We start from the raw sequence: 27,532 nt of genomic DNA, 5'->3' as shown, positions 1-27,532 counted from the left end.
AGTGTACATTATATGGACAACAACAACTTGCATTTACATAATACCTTTAATGTATGAAAACGTACTTCACAGGAGTCTAATCAGACAAAAAATTGCACCAAGCCAAGGAAGGTGTTATAAAGTGGGGGTGTCCAAAAGCTTGGTCAAGGAAGTAGGTTTTAAGGAGGATTTTAAAAGAGGTGAGAAAGAGGCAGAGAGGTTCTAGGAGGGAATTCAAGAATTTAGAGCACAGATAGCTGAAAGTATGGCTGTCAATGTTGAGACAAAGGGAGTTTTTTTTATTCGATCATGAATGCGGGCGTCGCTGGCTAGGTCAGCATTTATTGCCCATCCCTAACTGCTCTTGAGAACATGGTGGTGAACTGCCACCTTGAACCGCTGCTGTCCATGTGGGGCAGGTACACCAACTGTGCTTTTAGGAAGGGAGTTCCAGGATTTTGACCCAGCAACAGTGAAGGAACGGCGATATAGTTCCAAGTCAGGATGGTGTGTGGCTTGGACGGGAACTTGCAGGTGGTGGTGCTTCCGTGCATCGGCTGCCCTTGTCCTTCTACGTGGTAGAGGTTGTGGGTTTGGAAGGTGTTATCTAAGGAGCCTGGTGCGTTGCTGCAGTCCAATTTGTAGATGGTACACACTGCTGCCACTGTGCGTCGGTGGTGGAGGGAGTGAATGCTTGGGAGTGGGATGCTTAAGTGGCCAGAGATGGAGGCACGCAGAGTTCTTGGAGGGTTATAGGTCTGGAGGAGGTTACAGAGATGGGGAGGGGACATAAGATACTCTACTGGACTCTTCTGTATAACAGTCTCAGTTTTAAGCCTCAGTGAAGTCCTATCCTGAAACAAAAATCGAAAACAGCAGAAACAACAGGTTAGGCAGCATTAATGGAGCGAGCAGACAATAATTTGGGGATTAGGGACAATTCCTCAGAGCTGGGAAATGTTACAAATGAACAGCATTTAACAAGAAACAGAACAAAGGTAATGGGGTGGGAGGGGGGCGGGGAACATAAATGGCAACCTGACCCTAGTCTGGTATTATAAATTCATAACCTCCTTTCCTGTGCCATGATGTGGAGCTATATAGCAAAACCTCATAACAAAAATTGGAGTGTCTGGTTGGGAGCAGAACAGTTGTTGGTGACAACAACAACATTATTTCTATAGCGCCTTTAACATAATAAAATACCCCAAGGCACTTCACAGGAGCATTATAAAGCAAAATGTGACACCGAGCCACAGAAGTAGATATTAGGTCAGATGACCAAAAACTTGGTCAAAGAGGTAGGTTTTGAGGAGTGTCTTAAAGGAGGAAAGTGAGGTAGAGAGGCAGAGAAGTGTAGGGAAGGTATTCCAGAGCTTGGGTCCTGGGCAACTGAAGGTGTGGCTAACAAAGGTTAAAATTTGGGATGCACAAGAGGCAAGAATTAAAGGAGCACTGATATCTTGGAGGGTTGTGGGGTTGGAAGAGATTACAGAGATAAGCAGGGGCGAGGCCATGGAGGAATTTGAAAACTAGGATGAGAATTTAATATCAAAGCGTTGCTTGACCGGGAGCCAAGGTAGGTCAGCAAGCACAGGGGTGATAGGGGAACAGGACTTGATGTGACTTAAGACATGGGCAGCAGAGTTTTGGATGACCTCAGGTTTATGTAAGAGACCAGCTAAGAGTGCATTGGAATAGTCAAGTCTAGAGATAATGAAGGCATGAAAGAAGGTTTCAGCAGTACATGAGCTGAGACGGGCAAAGTCGGGTGATGTTATGGAGGTGGAAATAGGCAGTCATAATGATGTCATGAATATGAGGTCAGAAGCTCATCTTGGGGTCAAATGTGACACCAAGATTGCGAACAGAGTTTTTAAAATCTCAGATACTTGCCAGGGAGAAGAATGGAGTCAGTAGCTAGTGAATGGAATTTGTAATGGGGACTGAAAACAATGTCTTCAGTTTTCCCAATATTTAATCCAGTACTTGATGTCAGATAAGCAGTCTGATAATTTAGCAACAGTGAAGGAGTCATGAGAGGTGGTGGTGAGGTAGAGCTGGGTGTCATCAGCGTACATGTGAAAACTAACACTGTGCTTTTGGATGATGTCATCAAGGGGCAGCATGTGGATGAGAAAAATGAGAGGGCCAAGGATAGATCCTTGGGGGACACCAGAGGGAGGTAACAGTGTGGGAACAGGAAGAGAAGCTATTACAAGTGATTCTCTGGTTATGATTAGATGGATAAGAATGGAACTCGTTGAGAGCAGTCCCACCCAGCTGAATGGCAATGGAGAGGTGTTGGAGGCGGATGGTGTGGTCAACTGTGCTAAAGGCTGCAGACATTGAGATGGAGGAGGAGGTAAAGTTTTCCTTTGTCGCAGTCAGATAGGATGTTATTTGTGACTTGGATAAGAGCTGTTTCTGTGCTGTGGCAGGGGCAGAAACCTGATTGGAGGGATTCAAGGATGGAGTTGCGGGAAAGTTGGGAACATATCTAGGAGGTGACAACACGTTCAAGGACTTTGGAGAGGAAAGGGAGGTTACGGTACAGTAGTTTGCAAGGACATTGGAGTTAAGGGTTGCTTTTTTGAGGAGAGGGGTGTTGCTGGCAGATTCAAAGGAGAAAGGAACAACACCTGAAGAGATAGAACCAAGGTTCGAACTCTAATAGTAAAACTGAAACTGGGAGCAGAAAATTGCAAACTGAAGTGAGTTGCAGAATTGTAGTGCCCATGTTTATTTAACGTGATCGTTTCAATTCTTTTGCTGCCTTAGTTTAAAATACCACCCAAACCCTTCAAATCTGTTTGTCTCTTAGCACACTCTCAGCCTTTTCTGATTCTCTATTTAAAACCTTATTATGAGTTAGATGGTATGTTCTCTTCTGTTATTATGCCAGAAAATGGCCAAACTGCTGACATTATCATTATCAGGCAGACACTTCCTACTTTAGCTCCCCATCTCGACCACCCATTTCCCCTTCACTCCCATGGGTTCCAACAAATCTTTCATTCATAAAAAGTACTCCCAAGCCCCTACTGGTGGCTCAATTAGTTTATTTCTTGTGCTGTGAAATAGAAAAGACTTGCATTTGTGTAGTGCCTTGTACCACATCAAGGTGTTCAAAAGTGCTTCATAGCCAATGAAGTACTTTTGAAGTATAGTCACTGTTGTAATGTAGGAAACATTCCACAATGTGGAGCAGAACCATGTAGGTTCAATCCTTGTTCTGTGCTGAGTTGGATGATCTCATCAGAGTGGCATTGAATTGGTTTCTATACTACAGGGTAGGGAGGGGAGAAACCTGCCAGCACACCTACTTTGCATTACTGAAAATGAGCAAATACCATGAGAGGTCAGGATTGGGTATGGCTGTGATGCTGCAGGTAGGAAAATAATCTTGGAGCGCATGCTGTCTAAGTTTATACATGAAGGTATATTTGTCCTTCTTAGGGGTAATTCTGGTGTAGTTGAATTGGAAACTCTAGAAATTGGGGCATTGAGTGCAGATCCACTTGGTTTCCATCTTTTCGGGACAGTCGTGGCAAAATCTGACTGAGTGGACAGGTGCTGCTTCTGCCTGTACCCTCATATCCTGATAGCAGTTTGGAGGGGGTGTCAGAGGGGATGCTCCTGAGCTATGCCGGGTGTCCCACCAAATACTATTGCAAGAGGCCTAACTGTACCTAAATCTGCAGAAAGCAGATGTGGACATTGTACCTGGCCACTTGTGGGCCCTACAGTGAGATAATCAAATGGTGATCAATCCCACAGGCACAGACACCTGCCTGTATGTTAATGACTCTGGGATTTAGAATGTAGCATTGGTCGAATGGCACTGCCAGATATTGTTTTACCCTGTTTATATATTATGTAGAATCAAAAACTACTTAACAATATGTTTCAAAACTTTAACACACTTCAGGCAATGATTGTGAACCAGGAGTAAAAAGCTCAAGCAACTTACATTATGTGAATCACATTAATGGTCTCGTCCTGCAACACACCTCTAAGTATCGGCTTTGCTAGAGTTCATTCACAAACAGATTCAACTCAAATAAAGATATTACATTTAAAAAGTTCCTCAGCACACCTCAAAATACTTCCCATGTCAATGAAGTACTTTTGAAGTGTGGTCACTGTTGTAATGTAGGAAACACAGCAGCCAATTTGTGCAAAGCAAGATCCCACAAACGGCAATGTGATAATGGCCAAATAATTTGTTTTGGTGATGTTGGTCAAGATATAAGTATTGGCCATGACTCCCGGGAGAATTGCCCTGCTCTTCGAAATAGTGCAATAGGAACGTTTATGCTGTCTGAGAGGGCAGAAGGGCCCACAGTTTCATGTTTATTCCAAAAGATGGCACCTCTGACAGTGCAGAACTCCCTCTGCACTGGAACTAAGCTGTCAGCCCTAGATTTTGTGCTCAAGTCTCTGGAGGGAGTCATAAACTCACAAACCTTGGACTTAGAGGTACAAGTACTCCCAACTGAGCCACAGTTGACACCTTCTAGGGGAGTGGAGTGTGATCAACTAATCTACATTGTCAATGTTATCAGCAAGTAAATATTAATCATTTCCATGTTCCATATTAGATCAAATATAAGTTCAAAACCAAGTGCTGTTGTGTGCAGAGTAACAGAAACTAAACACACAGCTTTCTGATTTAGTATCATTGATGTTAGTTTAAATTTGAAAGCAACTGCTAAAATGACAGCAACTTGATTTATGTAAGTATTATGATGTGTAACTTTGACATTCTCTTCTCTTTTAGGGTGTTGCTGCTGCTGGACCCACTATAAGAACCACCCTGCCCGAAGCTTCACAGGCTTATGACATAGAACATTCATCCACAGACTGTCTAAACTGGGTGAGTGTTGAAGTTATGTATCATCAGATGTACAATGTTTAGAAATGACTTGGGAATGGTTTAAAAATAACACTGATCCAAGACTGTCACTTCCTTCCTTTTTGGAGTATACTGCTGTTCTTGCTATAACTCCAGATTTATAGAATATGGTTTTTTTTAAAACAACATTGTGCTGCTGCAAAGGCTTGGTGCTTAAATGCACTTCATAGTTTGTTATTGGATCATGCAGAATAAGAAGGTCCCAGGTTTGATCTTTGGTCTGTATTGAGTTAGCTTGATTTCACTTGGGAGAGGATGGGATAATACAGTTGATTGCAGCACCCCTAGACTAGGAAAGGCCCAAATATGGACCCAGTTGAATTTTTACCCCATTAAATCTGGAGGTGACTTGTTTATGTATGAGGTAGCAGTGGCATGTGAGCTGAGGCAGGGGCAGAAACGGGTGACGCTATGGAAGTGGAATAAGCAGTCTAGGTGATGGAGAGCATATTTGGCTGGATACTCAACGCATACTTTCCATCCATCAAAATCAATGGACAGTCACACCACCAGTGAATCTGTGAACCCCGCTATGTTAATGTCTTCACTTTGGCCAGATAATTGCATAAAATCCAGGTTGGTTCTGAATTTTGAAAGCTTATTGCTTTCAGTTTCCTCTGTACAAAGCCATTTGACAGATTTCTATCTCCATGAGGTAAACTATTTCTGCTATGAAGTAAACTATTCTGCTTTCTAGGCATTAAATACTGAGCACCAATCCTATATATTAATGTTCAAATTACATGGCAAGGATTATTCTCCAAGATACCTTGCCACATGAGACGGCTGCGACAAAGCACAACCCTGAGAGGGCTTCTCGTGTCTATGTAATTCTAGTCAGCAGATTCACAGTCCTGACAGGCGAGAGAATGAATGAGAGAAGCACTATATCTATAATCTGGAGTTAAAGTGAACTCTCTAGTCCTCCATTTTAAACAAGCTTAGTCTCTTTTTCTTAGATTGGACAATTTAGTAGCAGGATGATTTGAGACCTCAGAGGATGGTTGTCCCTCCCTTTTCGCGAGTTGCCTCAGGCCCAGGTAAGGGTCCCAGGCTCAGGGTTACGAGCCACAGCCAATGGCGGAACCAGTGAATTTTTGGTGGTGATGGCGGAAGAGTTAGAACCTCAAGGGACAAGAGCTGCTTACAGGCGGAGGATCCTTCGGGAAGAGGACTTGCGTTTCCTTTAAAGCACACATGAGGAGGGCAATGGGAAAGCACCTCGTGTACTTTTTTCTCTAGTCATATTGGTCATTTCTAATGGAAGTTAAAAAATGGGAAGCTCTTACAAGCAGTTGAAGGGGAAAGCGCAGGACCATGAGGCGTGGAGAAATGAGCAGAGGACCTACCCTTGTGCAGATCACCTTCACCATAGTACATTTTAATGACTATGTATTGGTTGGGGTATATGGGACATGGAGTGGTGGAGAGTAAAGACCGTAGGTCTTGTTGTCAATGGACCCTGGAAACTGTAGTCTAAATATCTGCTTCAGGATTTGGAATAAAACCTGTCCTGATTATTCATGCTTCACTGGTTGGGTTCTGGACTGAAATAGATCTTGAGTTCCCATTCCAAGAGCAGCCAGATAACCTGGACACCCCCTTTCTCTATGTGTTCTTAGTACAGGTAGATCTGAGAATCTTTTTTTATTATTTATTCATGGGATGTCAGTGTCGCTGGCAAGGCCAGCATTTATTGCCCATCCCTAAGTGCCCTTGAGAAGATGGTGATGAGCTGCCTTCTTGACTTGCTGCAATCCATGTGGTGTAGGTAAACCCACAGTGCTGTTAGGGAGGGAATTCCAGGATTTTGATCCAGCGACAGTGAAGGAACTGTATTTTCAAGTCAGGATAGTGTGTGACTTGGAGGGGAACTTACAAGTGATGGTGTTCCCATGTCTCTGCTGCCAGTGTCCTTCTAGGTGGTAGAGGACACGTGTTTGGAAGATGCTGTTGAAGGAGCCTTGGTAGGTTGCTGCAGAACATCTTGTAGATGGTACACACTGCTGCCACTGTGTGCCTGTGTTGGAGGGAATGAATATTTAAGATGGTGGATGGGGTGCTGATCAAGCGGGCTGCTTTGTCTTGAATGATGTCGAGTTTCTTGAGTGTTGTTGGAGCTGTACTCATCCAAGCTTGTGGAGAGTATTCCATCACACTCCTGACTTGTGCCTTGTAGATGGTGGACAAGCTTAGGTGAATCAGGAGGTGAGTTACCTGTTGTAGAATTCCCAGCCTCTGACCAGTTCTTGTAGCCACAGTATTTATCTGGCTCGTCCAGTTAAGTTTCTAGTCAATGGTAACCACCAGGCAATGCCATTGAATGTCAGGAAGAAATGGTTAGATTCTTTCTTGTTGGAGGTGGCCATTGCCTGGCACTTGTGTGGTGTGAATGTTACTTGCCACATATTAACCCAAGCATCAATGTTATCTAGGTCTTGCTGCATGCGGGTGGGGACTGCTTCAGTATGTGAGGATTTGCGAATGGTATTGAACATATTGCAATCATCAGCGAACATCCCTGTCATCTTTGGACTGGAAATAACTCACAAGGAGACTCTACTTAAAACTTTCATGTTGTCTCCCTCCTTTATTGTTATAACCTTCCAACAGAGAGGGCAGTATTACAAAATGATCAGCTCTTTCCATATATTACACTCCCTTCCCACTTAAAAAACAATACAATGTGACTCAACTGATCTCAACAATACCTGCAATTTAACAGGTTGGGTTGCATTTTTGTTTTTCCTGTAATCATGAATACTGGTACAACTCAAGTTAATTATATGTAAAAAAAGATTCTTTTGCCTCAGCACCAGAATGTGTCCAACAAAAATCATCATTTGACAAGAAATAATGAAAAAAACAACTTATTTCCTGAAATAACACTGCATCATCTTATCTCATCTATGTTTTGTGTACTATTTGCATATTCACAGTATCAAACTGCACTACTTCAAGTACATCAACATACCATTTAGTCAAATGGCCTTTTATTTGACAAAACAAAATCAAAAATAACAATACTTAACCTCTCTTGGAATGGGAAGTAGGCTTATACCTCCAATTTCCCAATTTCTCTTTAACTTCTTGCTTCTTCCTTCCTACATACTTTCAATTAACCTATCTAGCTTCTTTCTCTTTCTGTTTGGCAATTTTCTTTCATTTCTATTTCCAAGAGCTTGACTCTGCTCTCTCAACATCTTTGACTGTGTCAAACCTGAACTTCGACTTTGACTACCACCTCCACTTAATGGTTGGGACTGTGACATTGACTGACTAGTTTTAATCAAAACCCCTGGCTCACTTTGCCCTAACAGTGAATTCTGACTTTAAGATCCTTTGTGTCTTCCCTTTTCTTCCTGACTTCCATTTGAAACTGTAGGAGGAATTTGGACTATAGGAGGGTTATCATGCTGTCTTTTCATTGGATTCCCTCATTCAAGCAAATGATCTACATGACACTGACAGAGTCTCTCTCCAATCTTCAATAGATACGTGAATGCACTAGTCTCGGAAACTCCAAACACATAATTCTCCTTACCACCTTTTGATCAGCCCTGAACTCTCTTAAGTTTCATGCCTGGTATATCATGACTCATCTTCACTTTTTCTTGCTTTTCTCTTACTTTGCGATTGATGTCAGGCTGAAGCAAACTCAACCTTGTCCTAGGAGCATGTTTAAGCACTAACTCAGAAGGTGAGCAACCTGTTGTAGACTGTGGGGCTATTCTGGAAAAGAACAGAAAATTGTCTAGCCTGTGTTGAAAGGAAACATGGGAATCACTACCTAACTTGGCACCATGCAAATAGTTTTGCAAAGACCTCTTCACAATCTGCACACTACTTTCTGCAGCACCATCGATGCTGGGTGATATGGTGGTACGAGAGTGTGTTTGACTCCATTCTTACTCAGAAATATTCTGAACTCTTCTGATGTAAATTGTGGGCCATTGTCTGACACCAACACCTCTGACAAGCCATAAATTGCAACCCAACTTCTCAAAACCGCAACAGTTTTGGCAATTGTGGTATTGAGCATAAACTCAATATTTATCCACTTGCTATAGCTATCAACTAAAACAAAATACTCTTTACCTTCCATTTCAAAGAAATTGACATGAACTCATTCCCATAGTTTCCTTGTGTTTGACCATGGAATGAAAGGAACCTTGTTTCGATCATTTCTCATTCAGAGTCACAACTCACATCTTTTCACCATTTTTTCAATATCTCTGTCTACCTTAGGATACCAAAAATAGCTTCTTGCTACTGCTTTCATACGGACTATCCTTCTGTGCTCTTGATGTAGTTCCTCGAACAATCTCTCTCTAAATCTTGGTGGGATAATGACTCTTATACCCCAAAGAAGACAGCCTTGATTTACGCTCAGTTCATTTCTACGTTCATTTCTCCTGTGGTTTCTCATCATCATACTGTTTAATCCAGCCATTCATGACATAATTTAGCACTTTATTGAGCACCACATCCCTGCGTGTTTCTTCACTAATGTCTCTGGCAGACACTGGCCCGTCATTTCTGTATGTAAAGTAATTCACAAGTAACTCAGCGGCTAAGAACGAATCAGTCTTCACAGGAAATCATGAAAGAATGTCCTCATTAGCATGATCTGCTGACTTACGATATTTAATATTGCACTAATGGGCCATCAAAGTCGACGCCCGCCTCTGAAGCCATGCTGCCGCTAGGGATGGTACCCCCTTCTTTGAACCGAAAATTATCTTGAGGGCTTGGTGGTCAGTTAACAAAGTGAATTTCCTATCATTCAGGTATTTATGGTACTTTGTTACACCACATATGATGGCTAATGCTTCTTTCGCAACTTGTAAGGAACTCTGCTCTGACTTTGTTAACGTACACGGAGCATATGCTGCAGGTCTCTCCACACCATATTCCATTATGTGAGATAATACTACACCTGACCCTTTTGGTGAGGTAGCACAGGCGAGAACCAATTGTTTCTTGAAATCAAAGTGGGCCAAAACAGCATAACTAGTCCGTACTTTCTTCACTTCAAGAGCTTTCTGGCACTCAACAGACCACTCCAAAGTGATTCAGTTTCTGAGCAGTTTATACAGTGGGGCGAATGTGTTAGCTAAGTTGGGGATGAACTTAGAATAATACTCAACAATCCCTATGAATCTAAGTTCTTCTTTATTCTCTGGTTTCTTTACTTCCAAAATCCCCACACCCTTTTTTTTATTTGTTTTTTTTTGTGGGATGTGGGCATCGCTGGCTAAGCCAGCATTTGTTGCCCATCCCTAATTGCACTTGAACTAAGTGGCTTGCTAGGCCATTTCAGAGAGCATTTTAAGAGTCAACCACATTGCTGCCGGTCTGGAGTCCCATGTAGGCCAGACCAGGTAAGGGCAGCACATTTACTTCCCTGAAGGACATTAGTGAACCAGATGGGTTTTTACAACAATCAACAATGGTTTCAGGTCACCATTAGACTAGCTTTTTAATTCCCAGATTAATTGAATTCAAATTTCACCATCTGCTTTGATGGGATTTGAACACATGTCCCCAGCGCAATAGCCTGGGTCTCTGGGTTACTAATCCAGTGTCATTACCACTACACCACTGCCTCCTCTGGGGCAGGATTTTGTTCTGCCCTTGGAGGTAGGCACGGAGGTGTGGGGGGCAAATGAAATGGCGGGGGGGCACCATTCCTGACATTCTCTCGGCCCCCAGCCATTTTGTCTGGGGCGGGGAAGGCCAGCGTTGGCTTTCCCGCCCTAGGCCAATTGAGGCCCTTAAATATGCAATTAAAGGCTAAGTTTGTTGAAGGCGGCAAGGTCGCATGGAGATGGTGCCAGATAAAGCTTGGATGCCTCCTAGTTGGGCTGGACGGGTGGTCCCTCATTGGGGGCAATCGAGAGCCCCCGGAGGCTCCCCCAACCCCGGCAGGAATGGCTGCCCTCCTTGATGCCACACTCGGTCAAATGCTGCCTTGATGTCAAGGTGATCCCTCTCACTTTACCTCTTGAATTCAGCTCTTTTGACCATGTTTGCACCAAGGCTGTAATGAGGACTGGAGCTGTGTGGCCCTGGTGGAATCCAAACTGAGCATCAGTGAGCAGGTTATTGCTGAGTAAGTGCTGCTTGACAGTAGTCAACTTTCCATCACTTTGCTGATGATTGAGAGTAGGCTGATGGGGCTGTAATTGGCTGGATTGGATTTGTCCTGTTTTTTGTGGACAGGGCATACCTGGGCAATTTTCCACATTGTTGGGTAGATGCCTGTGTTGTAGCTGTACTGGAACAGCTTGGCTAAGGGCATGGCTAGTTCTGGAGCACAACTTTTCACTACTACAGCCAGGATGATGTTGTGGCCCATAGCATGTGCTGTATCCAGTGCCTTCAGTCATTTCTTGATATCACTTGGAGTGAATTGGATTGCCTGAAGTCTAGCATCTCTGACAGTGAGGACCTCAGGAGGAGGCCGAGACGGATCATCCACTTGGCATTTCTGGCTGAAGCTGGCTGCAAATGCTTCAGCCTTGTCTTTTGCACTGACATGTGGGGCTCCCACATCATTGAGGATGAGGATGTGTGGAGCCTCTTCCTTCAATTAATTAATTGTCTACCACCATTCACAACTGAATGTAGCTGGACTGCAGAGCTTTGATCTGATTAGTTGGTTGTGGAATCGCTTATCTCTGTCTATCGAATGCTGCTTCCCTCTTTTAGAATGCATGTGGTCCTATGTAGTAGCTTCACCAGGTTGGCAACTCATTTTTAGGTATGTGTGGCACTGCTTCTGGTATGCTCCTTTTTGAACCAGGGTTGGTCACCTGGCTTGACGGTAATGGTAGAGTGAGGGATATGCCAGGCCATAAGGCATCATATTGTGTTTGAATACAATTCTGCTGCTGCTGATGGCCTACAGTGCCTCATGGATGCCCAGTTTTGAGCTGTTAGATCAGTTCTGAGTCCTATTTGGCATGGTGATAGTGCCACACAACACAATGGAGGGTGCCCTCAGTGTGAAGGCAGGACTTCATCTCCACAAGGACTGTTGTGGTGATCACTCCTACCAATACTGTCATGGACCGATGCATCTGTGACAGTAGATTGCTGACCATGTGCTAGTTCTTTCACCACCTGCCGCAGCCCTAAGAGTAAGTAAAGTGAGTGTTGGTCCTCGAGAGAGTGAGAATGGGGAGTTAATAGTAGATAATAAGGAAATGGCGGATGCAATGAACAAATATTTTGCTTCTGTCTTCACTGTAGAGGATACAAAAAACATTCCGGCAATAGCTGTAAATCAGGTGGTGGAAGGAAGAGAGGAACTTGGTAAAATTACAATCACCAGGGAAGTGGTACTGACCAAACTGATGGAGCTGCAGGCTGACAAGTCCCTGGGTCCTGATGGACTTCGTCCTAGGGTCTTAAAAGAGGTGGTTAATGAGGTAGTAGATGCGTTGGTGTTAATTTTTTTAAATTCGCTAGATTCTGGAAAGATTCCATCAGACTGGAAAGTAGAAAATATAACCCCTCTATTCAAGAAGAGGGACATCTGTCGCGGGGAAGTTGTTAGAATCAATCATTAAGGAGATTGTAGCTGGGAACTTAGAAAAACTCAAGGTAATCGGGAATGGTCAGCATGGTTTTATGAAAGGGAAATCATGTTTAACTAATTTATTGGAGTTCTTTGAAGGAGTGACGTGCTGTGGATAAAGGGGAGCCTGTTGACGTACTGTACTTGGACTGTACTGTACTTGGATTTCCAGAAGGCATTTGACAAGGTGCCACATAAAAGGTTATTGCGCAACATAGGAGCTCATGGTGTCAGGTTGCAGACCGATACAGATAGATTGAGTGAGTGGGCAAAAATCTGGCAGATGGAGTATAATGTGGGAAAATGTGAAATTGTTCACTTTGGCAGGAAGAATAAAAAAGCAGAGTATTACTTCAACGGAGAACGACAGCAGAATTCCGAGGTGCATAGGGATATAGGCATTCTACTGCAGGAGTTACAAAAAGTTAGTATGCAGGTACAGTAGGTAATAAAGAAGGCTAATGGAATGCTATCCTTTATTACGAGAGGAATTGAAAATCAAAGTAAGGATGTTATGCTTCAGTTATACAGGGCATTGGTGAGACCACATCTCAAATACTGTGTGCAGTTTTGGTCTCCTTATTTAAGGAAGGATGTAAATGTGTTGGAGGCAGTTGAAAGAAGGTTTACTAGATTGATACCTGGAATGAGCACGTTGTCTTATGAGGAAAGGTTGGAAAGACTGGGCTTGTTTTCACTGAAGTTTAGAAGAGTGAGGGAAGACTTGATTGAAGTTTATAAGTTCTTGAACGGTCTTGACAAGGTGAATGTGAAGAGGATGTTTCCTCTTGTGGGTGAGTCCAGAACTAGGGGACACTGTTTTAAAATTAGGGAACGCCCTTTTAGGAAAGAGATGAGGAGAATTTTTTTCTCTGACGTTTGTGCGACTTTGGAACTCTCTGCTCCAGAAGGTGGTGGAGGCAGGGACATTGAATATTTTTAAGCAGAGGTCGGTAGATTCTTGTTAAGCAAGGGAATCAAGGGGTATCGGGAGTAGATGTGAGTGTGGAATTCAAAACACAAGCTGATCAGCCATGATCTTATTGAATGGCAGAGCAGGCTCGAGGGGCCAAATGGCATACTTCAGATCCTAATTTGTATGTTCGCACGTATGTTCATATGTTCGTATGGTCTGGTACACATGACCTTCAGGACTTGGCCACTGTGCCACTCTTGGTGATGGGCATTGAAGTCCCCTACCCAGAATACATTCTGTGCCTTTATTCCCCTCAGTGCTTCTTCCAAGTGGTGTTCAAGATTGAGGAGCTTTGCTTCATCAGCTGAGGGAGAGTGATAGGTGGTAATCAGCAGGAGGTTTCCTTGCCAATGTTTGACCTAATTAGAATTAGAATTAGAACATTACAGCGCAGTACAGGCCCTTCGGCCCTCGATGTTGCGCCGATCTGTGAAACCATCTGACCTACACTATTCCATTTTCATCCATATGTCTATCCAATGACCACTTAAATGCCCTTAAAGTTGGCGAGTCTACTACTGTTGCAGGCAGGGCGTTCCACGCCCCTACTACTCTCTGAGTAAAGAAACTACCTCTAACATCTGTCCTATATCTATCACCCCTCAACTTAAAGCTATGTCCCCTCCTGTTTGCCATCACCATCCGAGGAAAAAGACTCTCACTATCCACCCTATCTAACCCTCTGATTATCTTATATGTCTCTATTAAGTCACCTCTCCTCCTCCTTCTCTCCAACGAAAACAACCTCAAGTCCCTCAGCCTTTCCTCGCAAGACCTTCCCTCCATACCAGGCAACATCCTAGTAAATCTCCTCTGCACCCTTTCCAAAGCTTCCACATCCTTCCTATAATGCGGTGACCAGAACTGCACGCAATACTCCAGGTGCGGTCTCACCAGAGTTTTGTACTGCTGCAGCATGACCTCGTGGCTCCGAAACTCGATCCCCCTACTAATAAAAGCTAACACGCCATATGCCTTCTTAACAGCGCTATTAACCTGGGTAGCAACTTTCAGGGATTTATGTACCTGGACACCAAGATCTCTCTGTTCATCTACACGACCAAGAATCTTCCCATTAGCCCAGTACTCTGCATTCCTGTTACTCCTTCCAAAGTGAATCACCTCACACTTTTCCGCATTAAACTCCATTTGCCATCTCTCAGCCCAGCTCTGCAGCCTATCTATGTCCCTCTGTACCCTACAACATCCTTCGGCACTATCCACAACTCCACCGACCTTAGTGTCATCCGCAAATTTACTAACCCACCCTTCTACACCCTCTTCCAGGTCATTTATAAAAATGACAAACAGCAGTGGCCCCAAAACAGATCCTTGCGGTACACCACTAGTAACTAAACTCCAGGATGAACATTTGCCATCAACTACCACCCTCTGTCTTCTTTCAGCTAGCCAATTTCTGATCCAAAGCTCTAAATCACCTTCAACCCCATACTTCCGTATTTTCTGCAATAGACTACCGTGGGGAACCTTATCAAACGCCTTACTGAAATCCATATACACCACATCCACTGCTTTACCCTCATCCACCTGTTTGGTCACCTTCTCGAAAAACTCAATAAGGTTTGTGAGGCACGACCTACCCTTCACAAAACCGTGCTGACTATCGCTAATGAACTTATTCTTTTCAAGATGATTATAAATCCTGTCTCTTATAACCTTTTCCAACATTTTACCCACAACCGAAGTAAGGCTCACAGGTCTATAATTACCAGGGCTGTCTCTACTCCCCTTCTTGAACAAGGGGACAACATTTGGTGGGCTGAAGGGCCTGTTTCAGTGCTGTATCTCTAAACTAAACTAAATTTGCTATCCTCCAGTCTTCCGGCACTATTCCTGTCGACAATGACGACATAAAGATCAAGGACAAAGGCTCTGCAATCTCCTCCCTAGCTTCCCAGAGAATCCTAGGATAAATCCCATCTGGCCCAGGGGACTTATCTATTTTCACACTTTCCAAAATTGCTAACACCTCCTCCTTGTGAACCTCAATCCCATCTAGCCTAGTAGTCTGAATCTCAGTATTCTCCTCGACAACATTTTCTTTCTCTACTGTAAATACTGACGAAAAATATTCATTTAACGCTTCCCCTATCTCCTCTGATTCCACACACAACTTCCCACTACTATCCTTGATTGGCCCTAATCTAACTCTAGTCATTCTTTTATTCCTGATATACCTATAGAAAGCCTTAGGGTTTTCCCTGATCCTATCCGCCAATGACTTCTCGTGTCCTCTCCTTGCTCTTCTTAGCTCTCCCTTTAGATCCTTCCTGGCTAGCTTGTAACTCTCAAGCGCCCTAACTGAGCCTTCACGTCTCATCCTAACATAAGCCTTCTTCTTCCTCTTGACAAGCGCTTCAACTTCTTTAGTAAACCACGGCTCCCTCGCTCGACAACTTCCTCCCTGCCTGACAGGTACATACTTATCAAGGACACGCAGTAGCTGCTCCTTGAATAAGCTCCACATTTCGATTGTTCCCATCCCCTGCAGTTTCCTTCCCCATCCTAAATCTTGCCTAATCGCATCATAATTTCCTTTCCCCCAGCTATAATTCTTGCCCTGCGGTATATACCTGTCCCTGCCCATCGCTAAGGTAAACCTAACCGAATTGTGATCACTATCACCAAAGTGCTCACCTACATCTAAATCTAACACCTGGCCGGGTTCATTACCCAGTACCAAATCCAATGTGGCATCGCCCCTGGTTGGCCTGTCTACATACTGTGTCAGAAAACCCTCCTGCACACACTGGACAAAAACTGAGCCATCTAAAGTACTCGAACTATAGTATTTCCAGTCAATATTTGGAAAGTTAAAGTCCCCCATAACAACTACCCGGTTTCTCTCGCCCCTGTCGAGAATCATCTTCGCTATCCTTTCCTCTACATCTCTGGAACTATTCGGAGGTCTATAGAAGACTCCCAACAGGGTGACCTCTCCTCTCCTGTTTCTAACCGCGGCCCATACTACCTCAGTAGACGAGTCCTCAAACGTCCTTTCTGTCGCTGTAATACTCTCCTTGATTAACAATGCCACATCCCCCCCTCTTTTACCATCTTCTCTGTTCTTACTGAAACATCTAAATCCCGGAACCTGCAACATCCATTCCTGCCCCTGCTCTACCCATGTCTCCGAAATGACCACTACATCGAGATCCCAGGTACCAACCCATGCTGCAAGCTCACCCACCTTATTCCGGATGCTCCTGGCGTTGAAGTAGACACACTTTAAACCAAGTTCTTGCTTGCCAGTGCCCTCTTGCGTCCTTGTAACCTTATCCCTGACCTCACTACTCTCAACATCCTGTACACTGGAACTACAATTTAGGTTCCCATTCCCCTGCTGAATTAGTTTAAACCCCCCCCGAAGAGCACTAGCAAATCTCCCCCCCAGGATATTGGTACCCCTCTGGTTCAGGCGAAGACCATCCTGTTTGTAGAGGTCCCACCTCCCCCAGAAAGAGCCCCAATTATCCAGGAAACCAAAACCCTCCCTCCTGCACCATCCCTGCAGCCACGTGTTCAACTCCTCTCACTCCCTATTCCTCGCTTCGCTATCACGTGGCACGGGCAACAACCCAGAGATAACAACTCTGTTTGTTCTCACTCTAAGCTTCCACCCTAGCTCCCTGAATTTCTGTCTTAAATCCCCATCTCTCTTCCTACCTATGTCGTTGGTGCCTATGTGGATCATGACTTGGGGGTGCTCCCCCTCCCCCTTAGGGATCCCAAAAACACGATCCGAGACATCACGAACCCTGGCACCTGGGAGGCAACACACCAACCGTGAGTCTCTCTTGTTCCCACAGAACCTCCTATCTGTTCCCCTAACTATGGAGTCCCCAAAGACTAATGCTCTGCTCCTCTTCCCCCTTCCCTTCTGAGCAACAGGTACAGACTCTGTGCCAGATACCTGTACCCCATTGCTTACCCCTGGTAAGTCGTCCCCCGCAACAGTATCCAAAACGGTATACCTGTTGTTGAGGGAAACGGCCACAGGGGATCCCTGCACTGCCTGCTGGTTCCCTCTCCTTCCCCTGACGGTAACCCATCGACCTACTTCTTTTACCTGAGGTGTGACTACCTCCCCATAACTCCTCTCAATAACCCCCTCCGCCTCCCGAATGATCCGAGGTTCATCCAGCTCCAGCTCCAGTTCCCTAACGCAGTTCTCGAGGAGCTGGAGTTGGGTGCACTTCCCACAGATGCAGTCAGCAGGGACACTCTTGGCGACCCTTACCTCCCACATTCTGCAGGAGGAACATACAACTGCCTTAACTTCCATTCCCACTATTCTAAATTCCCAACAAATCTACTGAAAAACCAAAAAAAACAGTCAAAACTTGTTAGGTTAGCAATCCAACGGACAGAACTTTTTAAATAAAAAGCTTACCTTATCAACACACCAGAGTCCTTTTTTTTGGTTAGAGGAGGAGGGTGGGTGGGAGACACTACACATGTAGTGTCTCAGGTACAGCCACCACCCAAATATATAGTTTTTACTTACCCAGCAGTCCCCTGGTCCTCTGAAAACAAAAGAGAATTAACTTTTAACTTACACTGAAATTGACCTCCCAGCTGCAAGTTCGCTCCCGCACCTCCGCTACTGTCAAAGCTGCTGCCACCAAAACTAAAAGAAAGTGATTTTAAACCACCCACATATATAGTTTTTACTTACCCAGCAGTCCCCTGGTCCTCCGAAAACAAAAGGGAATTAACTTTTAACTTGCACTGAAATTGACCTCCCAGCTGCAAGTTCGCTCCCGCACGTCCATGAGACTTCATGGGGTCCGGAGTCAATGTTGAGAACTCCCAGGGCAACTCCTGTATACCACTGTGCCGCCACCTCTGAAGGGTCTGTCCTGCTGGTGGGACAGGACCCACCCAGGGATGGTGATGGAGGAGTCTGGGACATTCGATGTAAGGTATGATTTGGTGAGTATGACTATGTCACGTTTAGACTAGTCAGTGGGACAGCTCTCCCAATTTTGGCACAAGTTCCCAGATGCTAGTGAGGAGAACTTTACAGGGTTGACTGTGTAGGGTGTGCCATTGTTGTTTCTGGTGCTTAGGTCAATGCCAGGTGGTCCGCCCAGTTTTATTCTTCTTCAGCTTTACTGTAGCAGTTTGATACAATTGAGTGGCTTACTAGTCAATTCCAGAGTCAAGCTCATTGCTGTGGGTCTGGAGTCACATGTTGGCCAGACCAGGTAAAGATCGAAGATTTCCTTCCCTAAGGAGCATTAGTGAACCAGATGGGTTTTTACAACAATCATGATCATTATGAATGAGATTAGCATTTTATTCCAGATTTATGAATTAATTGAATTTAAATTTATTGATATATCATGTTTTTCGTATTACTGGTTTGGTTTGTACAGTCTCAACTTATTTTAGCCTTTTGTGAAAACCTTCAAGTAGAAAGTTTTTGCAAGTGATCCTCACTTAATATGTGCATATTTTGGGAGATTTTGGAACTATGGCTTATTCTTATATTTCAAACTGAGCTCCAAGTATGAGGCTAATGATAATTATTCTGGGAGTTTTGTGTGATATCGGCATGAACTTTGCTGTGGCTTCAGGTTCACAAAGTTGTCAGTCCGTGTTCAGTTTCCGTCAGAGCCAATGTTCTGATTTTCCAGGCCTCTGTACTTTCTGGTTGCTCATTTGAATAAAGTCAAAAGCTCATCTTAATTTATCCTGTGAAAATCTAACTACCTGATACATCAGTATAGTTTCTGCACTGTATCAAACTGGATTAAATTTTGTTTCTCTCTTCACTGATGCTGCCAGACCCGCTGAGTATTTTCAGCATTTCCTGTTTGTATTTTAGATTTCCAGCATCTGCAGTATTTTGCCTTTGCTTTAGATTAAATTAACTACTGTGTCAGTCAACATGTCTACTCCAGCAAACAGTAAACACTGGCCACTTGACCTCACTCTGATGCTACCATTAACCTAGTATATATCGTGTACCACCTTAACATTCTATAAATATATGATACCTACATTTACCTATACCTCACTGACTCCACCATCCATTTTCCAAGTTTCAAGCAACATTCTTCATCTGCCTGTCTGACATAAGTCAAAACTCCCTCCAGTTATTACATAAAAGAACAGACTGATCCCAGTCCAGTACAAGCTCCTTATAATCATCATTCAGTATTGTGTGCTATCAGGCTACAGTTCACTATTAACGTATATCTAAGAGTATATCTGTACAGTAGTGTGAATAGGTTACTTATGTCAGGCCATTATTTTGAACGATCACTTTCTTGCCGAATTAGCCATTATATCTCAATAGTTTTCAACACCCAAAACAATAATAGAAGCTTACTCCCCAAAAGATTGCTGCAGTCCAAACAGTCTGTGATTTATTGAATTAATGATACCTAACAATTAGAGCAGCCTTTGAAGAATATTGTTAATACACTATTTCACAATGAGGACTGATTATGTTGACAATTTTCCAAAGCTTTCATATTGACTTTGAAGCAGGAAATGGGGAGAGCCTCAAATTAATAAAAGTCACCTTGTATTTTGATATTTTTGAATTGTTATTGTGAAGCTAGATACCATGGTATAGGATTTTATAAATAAGACTTTGTTACTTGTGGTGCCTTTCAATGTCACAATACCCACTGGTCCCATTATCTCTCTCCGGGACGGTTGTTTCATGAAGGCTGTAAGACAGCAGATAGAAATCACAGACCTCTTCTTTCACCCTGTCTTTAGAACGTTTTATGGACAGTGGAAATAAAATTGAACTGAGTTAATACAAAGGTCTTACTGGCAGTACTTTGTGTTGTGGTTAAAACTCTGTGACACTATAAATCTTAAGCCAGATAAAAAGGATGGGTGTATATTTGAAATTGCAAGGTAGTATTCAAAGAGTACTGCCAGTCAGTGGTTTTGGATTTATATTGCCTTTAACTTAATATCTTTTGTGCCCTTGTAAGTGATGAAACAGACTGTTGTAATTTTTGATTCCAGGATATTGTAGTTTATGGAACATGTTTCAGTGGATAAGCTTACTTGTGTACAGGGGCTCACAAGATATTTATGCCTTCATGAATATGATAATGTACAATAGGCTGTAAAAGAACCCATAGCTGCTTGTAAATTATATCCTGTGTTATTTATATGTCTGATATGAGGAAAAGATAAGGCAGACTGTGGTGTGCCGTGTCTGACACCATACAAAGCAGAGCATAAATTGGAGGGCAGAATACCTCTATGAAACAAAGACCCATTGATTGTGGATTTGACAGATATACTTCCAATTTATGGGAACTTTGTTTTCTGTAGAGTGCATTTATTGTGCCAGAAATGAAAGGGACTGGAAATTTATACTTTGCACAAAGGATTGCTCAATTTGAGAATAAAAATATGAAGAGAAAAGAAATTAGAGTCATAGAGTCATAGAGTTATACAACACAGAAACAGGCCCTTCAACAAGTTTGAGGGGAGAATAGTTGCCTTTGTGTATAGAACTAATGAAAGTTGCATTGGAAGTAGATTTGATGCTGTTTTTCGAATTATAAGAGAAAGACGGGCATTCATGGAGCACATTTGATAGCCTGAAAATATTTCAACACACTTCACAGACAATGAATTACTTTTGGAAGTGTTGTTACTGTTGTAGAGAAACACTGCAGCCAGGGTGTAAGATATTCCAGGCTGCAGAGTTACAGGGGAGTGTGCATGTTTGGCCAGTATCTGATTTGATGACATTGATGCTCTGCATTAATATCACAGGAGAAGGTCCTGTCAGTGACAAAAACAACAGCAATTTGCATCAATACATCGGCTTTAACATTGTCAGATATTTCAAGGGGCTCCACAAGGGGGTTGGAGGGGTTGTGGGGTGGAAACTACACACGCTTGGCTGAAGAAGAAAGGATTAGGAAGCATTACCAAAAGATTGGTGAAAGAGATGGGTTTTAAGGAGGGTCTGAAAGGGAAAGAGGGAGGTGGAGGGGTTTAGGAAGGGAGTAGGATCTAAGTGACTGAATGCCCCCAGGGAAAGCCAACCACACTGTGTTTGACTGCTTATTAGTCATAGAAATAAACTCATAATGCTAATGGTTTTGCACCATTAATTTTGATTGTTGCCATAAATGACAGGTTTATTAATTATCTCTATGAAATATATCAAACTGTATATATCAATAGCTGAAGATTTCAATGGTTTAAAATGTTACTGTAAATCCAATTTATATCATGCGGTAGCTCTTCAGATAGTAGATAACAGAACCAGATGTCATAAAAGCTGATGCTTTCATTATCAGTGCAGTAACTTCTCACTGTAATACTCCCTCTGATATATCACACAGCTAATCTAAAAATGCAATGTTCCTGGCTATTTTATTTATAGAAAATACCTTCTGCATAATTTACTGTTCACAATAACACACTTTCAGATTATCCCTTGGAGACAGTTTTCTCCATATCTTTACTGGCTCCTCAGTTTCACCTCTTTGATTTCCAGGTGAAAGATGAATACTGATAAACATACTGGTGAATCAAAACCAGATTTCAAAGAGGTGGGGGGGGGGGGGGTGGTGGGGGGGTGGTGGAATGGTGTGGTGGGGGGGAGGGGTGCTCATTGGTGGTGGGGGACAAATTCCATTATATATTGTTAAGGAGGAAAAAAAAGCATGTTAGACACTTAGAATTATGGCTTAATTTTCCTCTATGTGTAAAGTTAAAGAATTAAGATTTTACGAAACTGTTGCTTTATGGCACTAATTCTTTTTTTTAGCTATACACACAGAAAACTATATTCTGAGATTCTTTCTTCCATTCATTCGTGGGATGCGGATGTCGCTGGTTAGGCTAGCATTTATTGCCCATCCCTTGTTGCCCTTGAAAGGTGGTAGTGAGCTGGTGGTTACAGAATATTCACTGGGACATGACCTATTTAGCAGGAGCTTGTAGTTAACAGGGAACTCTTTCTGACTTTTAACAGGTTGAGGATATGACCCCTCTCACCATGCTGGAAGAAGTTACCACAGTGGAGAGCAGGCAGGATGTGGCTGTAACACTGGTGAAGATCTTCCTGGGTCAGGGCCTGGTGGTGCCATTTCTCGACTACCTCAATATGAGAGAAGTGAACAAAACAAGTAAGTACTGAATTCAGCAAAAGACTTGGAGGTGAATTTTTCTGGCAGTCTGTGAATGAGCAGAAGGATCCACTCTTTATTTAGCTGCACAGTCTGTAAGAATAGATATTGCCTTATTAGGTACAAAAGAAACAGCACTGGGTGAGTATTTTAAAGTGATTTAATCATTTGAAAGGATAATTAGAACTAACATAGAATGCATTGCTGTGCAAAACTTCACTCTTCCTCACACATCATTTTTGGGGATAAATGAAAAACTGACTGGAAAATCCCCCAATCTACCATTTTGGAATCAAAAGCAAGTGTTTACTTAATATCAATATAACTCAATGACACCACAAGATGGTTCGGTTCACCCCCCGCCCCCCTCAGCAGCAGAATGAATAAATTAATTAATTCAAATTCTTCTTTCCCTGACCTGTTCAACAATTAATTTATTTTTCCAGATTTTGATTGGACATGAGTCATCAAAGAAGAGGAAAATTGTCACTTCCAGTCCTCTCAGCACAGTACTTGGCATACTGGGTGCACATAATGGGAATTTGGGCACACCAGAAAGAAAGGAAAACCATGAGGGCATATGTCTGAACTCCCAATATGTGCTCCTGGCCTATGTTCCGATGAAATTCTTTTGTCTGCCGTTTTAATGTTCCATTGAAACAATAAACAAGGAATTTCATACCAAAGTGTTAATGTGCTCGTTACAAATATTGCAGAGTGCAAATTCAACCCGTGGAATTCCCACATCTCCTCCTCCTTACACAGTCTCTTAGTAAAGGTTCAACTCTACTCCAATGCAGTGTACACTAAAATACCAACACCTTTATATTACAAAGAAAACCTAGTAATTTTTGTAATCAGGGATTCTGGTTTGAGCTCCTCCAACAAGATTCTAATAAGATATTAATGGGTCAATGGAAACTTATTGTTCAGTGTTTGTAATAATGAGCAGATGTGGAAAGCTTTGATAACTTTATTCCCCACAGAATTTTCTTCCTTTATATTCTATTTTTCTATGGCCCAGAATTTGCTGAGGCAGGATAACTCTGTTTGCTTGGTTAGTTAGAGCTTTTCTTGCACCCTTGAGCTCAAAAATGTTTTGCCTTGTAAGTTGTTGGAAGTGGGAGCTGATTACGGCATGGCGGGAGCAACAGGGTATGTGGGACCAAGGTGAACAGTGCATGTCCTTAACCAATCAGCTTTATGGATTGAGAAGTAAACAGGGAGGATTGAGAAGGAGAGTGAATTGGAGTAAGTAAGTTCAATGTCAAATTGGGTACAGCATGAGAAATAAAGAAAGGGAAATAAAGATTGGATTAAGAGAGAGAGAAAAAAAAAGACAGATAGGAAAAGATAAAACTAATTTAAAGTCTGACATTTTTAATGTCTCTAACACTACCTGAAGAAATTGAACTCCACACTTTTAGTTGTTCAATTTCTGGGCCAGAGATGTTGATTGGCAGTCATTAACAATGATCTTGTTGTTAAAAGGGTACTTAGGCTATTACTTACTACTCTTAACATTTTGTGACATGTTTAATGTACAAATGCATGAAACTCACAGGGAGGTTAAATGTGAGATGCAATTATTGCTAATGGTGGGGTGGCACAAGTCATCGAGTAATTTGTGCCGATTCACAATTCATGGGGTATCTTCCTTGCCACAAATTGCTAACTGATTTGCACATTAATAGCAGCATGCATCATTCACACATCACAGAAACTTTGGACCATATATGTTTATTCAGTCTGTTTATTGTTATACATTGCTCACTGTGTTTCTCTTCATTTGCTGACTTGGGTCTCTAACTTTCCGTTCTACTTTGCTTCACTGTAAAAGTTCTGAATTCTGAAGGAATCATTAAAAGTGGAGTCAGTATGTTAGTAGAGGCAAGGATCACAAGTAACAAGTTATACGCCTTCACATCAGACCACACTACAATCTGCCTTGTGCTTTGAAAATAAGTGTGCATGCCCCCTACAAATGCCCCATAGCTGTTGCATATTGAGGCAAAACCTATAAAAGAAAAAAGCAAGATTTCTACCTGTATTGCACCTTTATGTTATCAAGACATTTCAATGCACTCACAAGGTGAATTGTGAGTGCAGTAACTCTTAAGTGAGTAAATGTGACATTCTGTACCAGAAACGTACCACAGACAATAAGATTGATAACAAGTTCATCTGTTTTCAAGTGTTGTTGGTTGATGAATGTTGATCAGGCCACTGGGAGAATTCAATAATTTTCTTTGATTAGGGATTTTTAACATCTATTGGAACAGGACTTAGTTTAAGGACTCATTCACAGCATAGCACCATTGTCAGTGCAGTAAATCCTGTAGTGACAGCCTACATTGTGCACTTAAGTTCTGAAGTGGACCTTCAAACCCACTACCTTTTTACTCCAACAAAGCCAAGGTAATGGCATGGCCTGAGCTATTTAGGGGGCCATATGCTGCGAAAAGCAAAATGATGAGAAAACATTTTTCAAAGATGCAGGTTTGGCTGGACGCAAATGGTAAATGCAGGTAAGACTTAATTTACGTAACAGAAGGCCAGGCCTGGGCAACGGTGAGACAGTACCATTCCTTCCAAACATCAAATCTGTGCTTCATGTCTTCATTAAAAACATTGTTGTAAACAACAAGACAATTCTGCACATCATGCCAACACCAAACTTTGACATTTAATATTGGATAATTTTGGTAACAATGGTTGTACCTTTGCAGATTTTGCTTCATACCCGCTATGTAGCGTAAATACAGTGTGAATCCAGAATCAGGGCCCAATGTCCTACCAGATCAAAGAGGAGTGAGACTCCCATGAGCTATTTAACTGTACTTTACTTTGGAGTCAGTTTTGGCCTCGAGGCCTAATTTACACTCACATATTTAGCAATGGTGGAAACCAAAAGCTGCTTCACACCAATGTTGAACTTGTAATGGGTGTGTGCAGTGACATAATAATCTGTGCAGAATAACTGTCTGATATAAAGGTCAGTTCATCATGACAGGGTTTGAAGTGCATTGCAGGTTTTGTTGTTCAGTCTATCAGAATCATGTTTGCAAAGCTCTTTGTATCATTGGTCGATGCCAAAGGAAGTGAATTGATGGTCTGGATCATCAATTCCAATTACAGTTATTAAAAGTTATTTCAGTGCAGAGCTGAATATCATGGTGCTTGTAAGCTAAATCAACACTTCAAATCATGTAAAGCCAACAGAAGTTTAAAAGGATCCCAATGGAATCCAAAGAAGGTATGAGTTTGGTGTCTTTTCTAAGGGGTTGGCCATTTAACACTGAGATGAGGAGAAATTCCTTCACTCAGAGGGTTGTGAATCTTTGACATTCTCAACTCCGGGAGATTGTGGATGCTCAGACATTGAGTATATTCAAGGCTAAGATCAATAGATTTTTGAACCCTAAGGGAATCAAAGGTGATGGGGATCAGGCAGGAAAGTGAGTTGAGGTCAAGGATCAGCCATGAATTTATTGAGAGACCTTATGACCTATTGCTCCTATTTCTTATCTTTTTATGTTCTCTGCTTGTCTTGTTGTTTGCATTTTTCTAGTAATATATTATCGAGTGTTATGCCTTCTGCATCTCCTATTAGATTCTTGGCACATAATTCGTTTTATATGGAATTATTGGATAAGTTTTGAAGAGCATGAAAAGCATTAATCATCAACCAGTGCAGGTTGGGTTTTGGCACCATTTACTTTGCTTAATTTTTTGTGTGCCATGGTCTTATAAAGAACTACCTCATTCAAGAAAAGTTTTTGTTTTAATCTTAATGTCGTTACAGCTGCATGCCACCCTCCAGTTGCCGTGGACCTATTCTGATTGATTCCAGTGACATGATCAAAATCCCTGATGATTTGTTACCATTAATCCCTAATGGGATTCTTAGCTGTAGTTTCTGTGGGAGTTATTTGTGTCGGCTGTTCACAGCAGCAAAGTACACGCTCAACTAGTGTTGTGAAGGAAGCCCAGAGAAAAAACCACAACATTGGCACAAAGATGTTATTTGTAAATGAGGACATTTTAGGGATACACTAAATGTGTTTTGATAATTATATCACCACATCACTGACTCTAACAAAATCTGATGAAAGTTTGCCATTATATATTCTAATATCATGTAATGCATCAACAATGTAAAGGATAGGGCAGGGTCAACTTGTTGGAATTTTGCTGGCGGGTGTCTGCACCAGTATGGGTGAGGTTTGCATGCTCACTTTGTAGGGGGAGGGGGAAGGGTGCAGGGGAGAAGAAGCAGCAGCGCAGGCAAGCTGCACAAGGGCAGCTTCCAAGAACCTTAGCATGTTGGCAATCGACCCCCTTTATAAAAGAACTTATTTTCCATGATACAGTCCTTGACTGTCCTCCCTGGACCAGAATGCTGGTTTCTTTCCAACATACGGATATCTATGTGCAAAGGAGGCAGGAGCCAGGGGAATTCTTGAAGCCATACCTTGTCACGATGTCATTGGCCTTTTGGACGGTTGATGTGACCTCTATCCACCTCAGGCCCTGATGCCTGCAGAAACTGGCTCAGCTGCAATGCTGTGTGAAAAGTTAGTGCTTATGGATCCTGCTCAGTTATTCAGTCCTCTTTTTACCAGCTTTCCCCTCACATTGCTCATGTGTCAAGGAAACTTGGGGCCATTCTATTAAAAGTATATTTTCTGGGCTGGTACTTGTTATCTGTGTTTTTAACTGAGTTCTGGAATGCTGTTTTATTGCTTTTAATCAATGTATAGAACATCAATCCTAGAGGCAGTAAAACTTGAATTATGGACTTGGTTCAGTTCACATTTGGCTCATGTGTTTCCTTCTGCATATGTGCTGATGATTTCTGGAGTTTTGAAAGGTGGCTGTGCTGTGAGAGAAATGAAATGGTGCTATGCCTTGAGCCGCACATT

General features: G+C 42.5%; 1 protein-coding gene across 8 annotated transcripts in view; it reads left to right on the top strand.

The window, feature by feature from the left end:
• LOC137382667 (rasGAP-activating-like protein 1) overlaps positions 1-27,532 on the top strand; it is a 385,434-nt gene that overhangs the window by 250,923 nt on the left and 106,979 nt on the right. For all 8 annotated transcript variants that reach the window (XM_068054911.1, XM_068054910.1, XM_068054915.1 and 5 more), the window contains 2 exons: positions 4,763-4,858; positions 22,454-22,607. In XM_068054911.1, coding sequence (XP_067911012.1) covers positions 4,763-4,858; positions 22,454-22,607 — 250 coding nt within the window. The remainder of the gene's footprint in view (positions 1-4,762; positions 4,859-22,453; positions 22,608-27,532) is intronic.

Source organism: Heterodontus francisci, chromosome 23 (assembly GCF_036365525.1).
Source record: "Heterodontus francisci isolate sHetFra1 chromosome 23, sHetFra1.hap1, whole genome shotgun sequence".
In the NCBI taxonomy this organism is placed as follows: domain Eukaryota; kingdom Metazoa; phylum Chordata; class Chondrichthyes; order Heterodontiformes; family Heterodontidae; genus Heterodontus; species Heterodontus francisci.
This window is presented reverse-complemented; position numbering and strand designations above follow the sequence as displayed.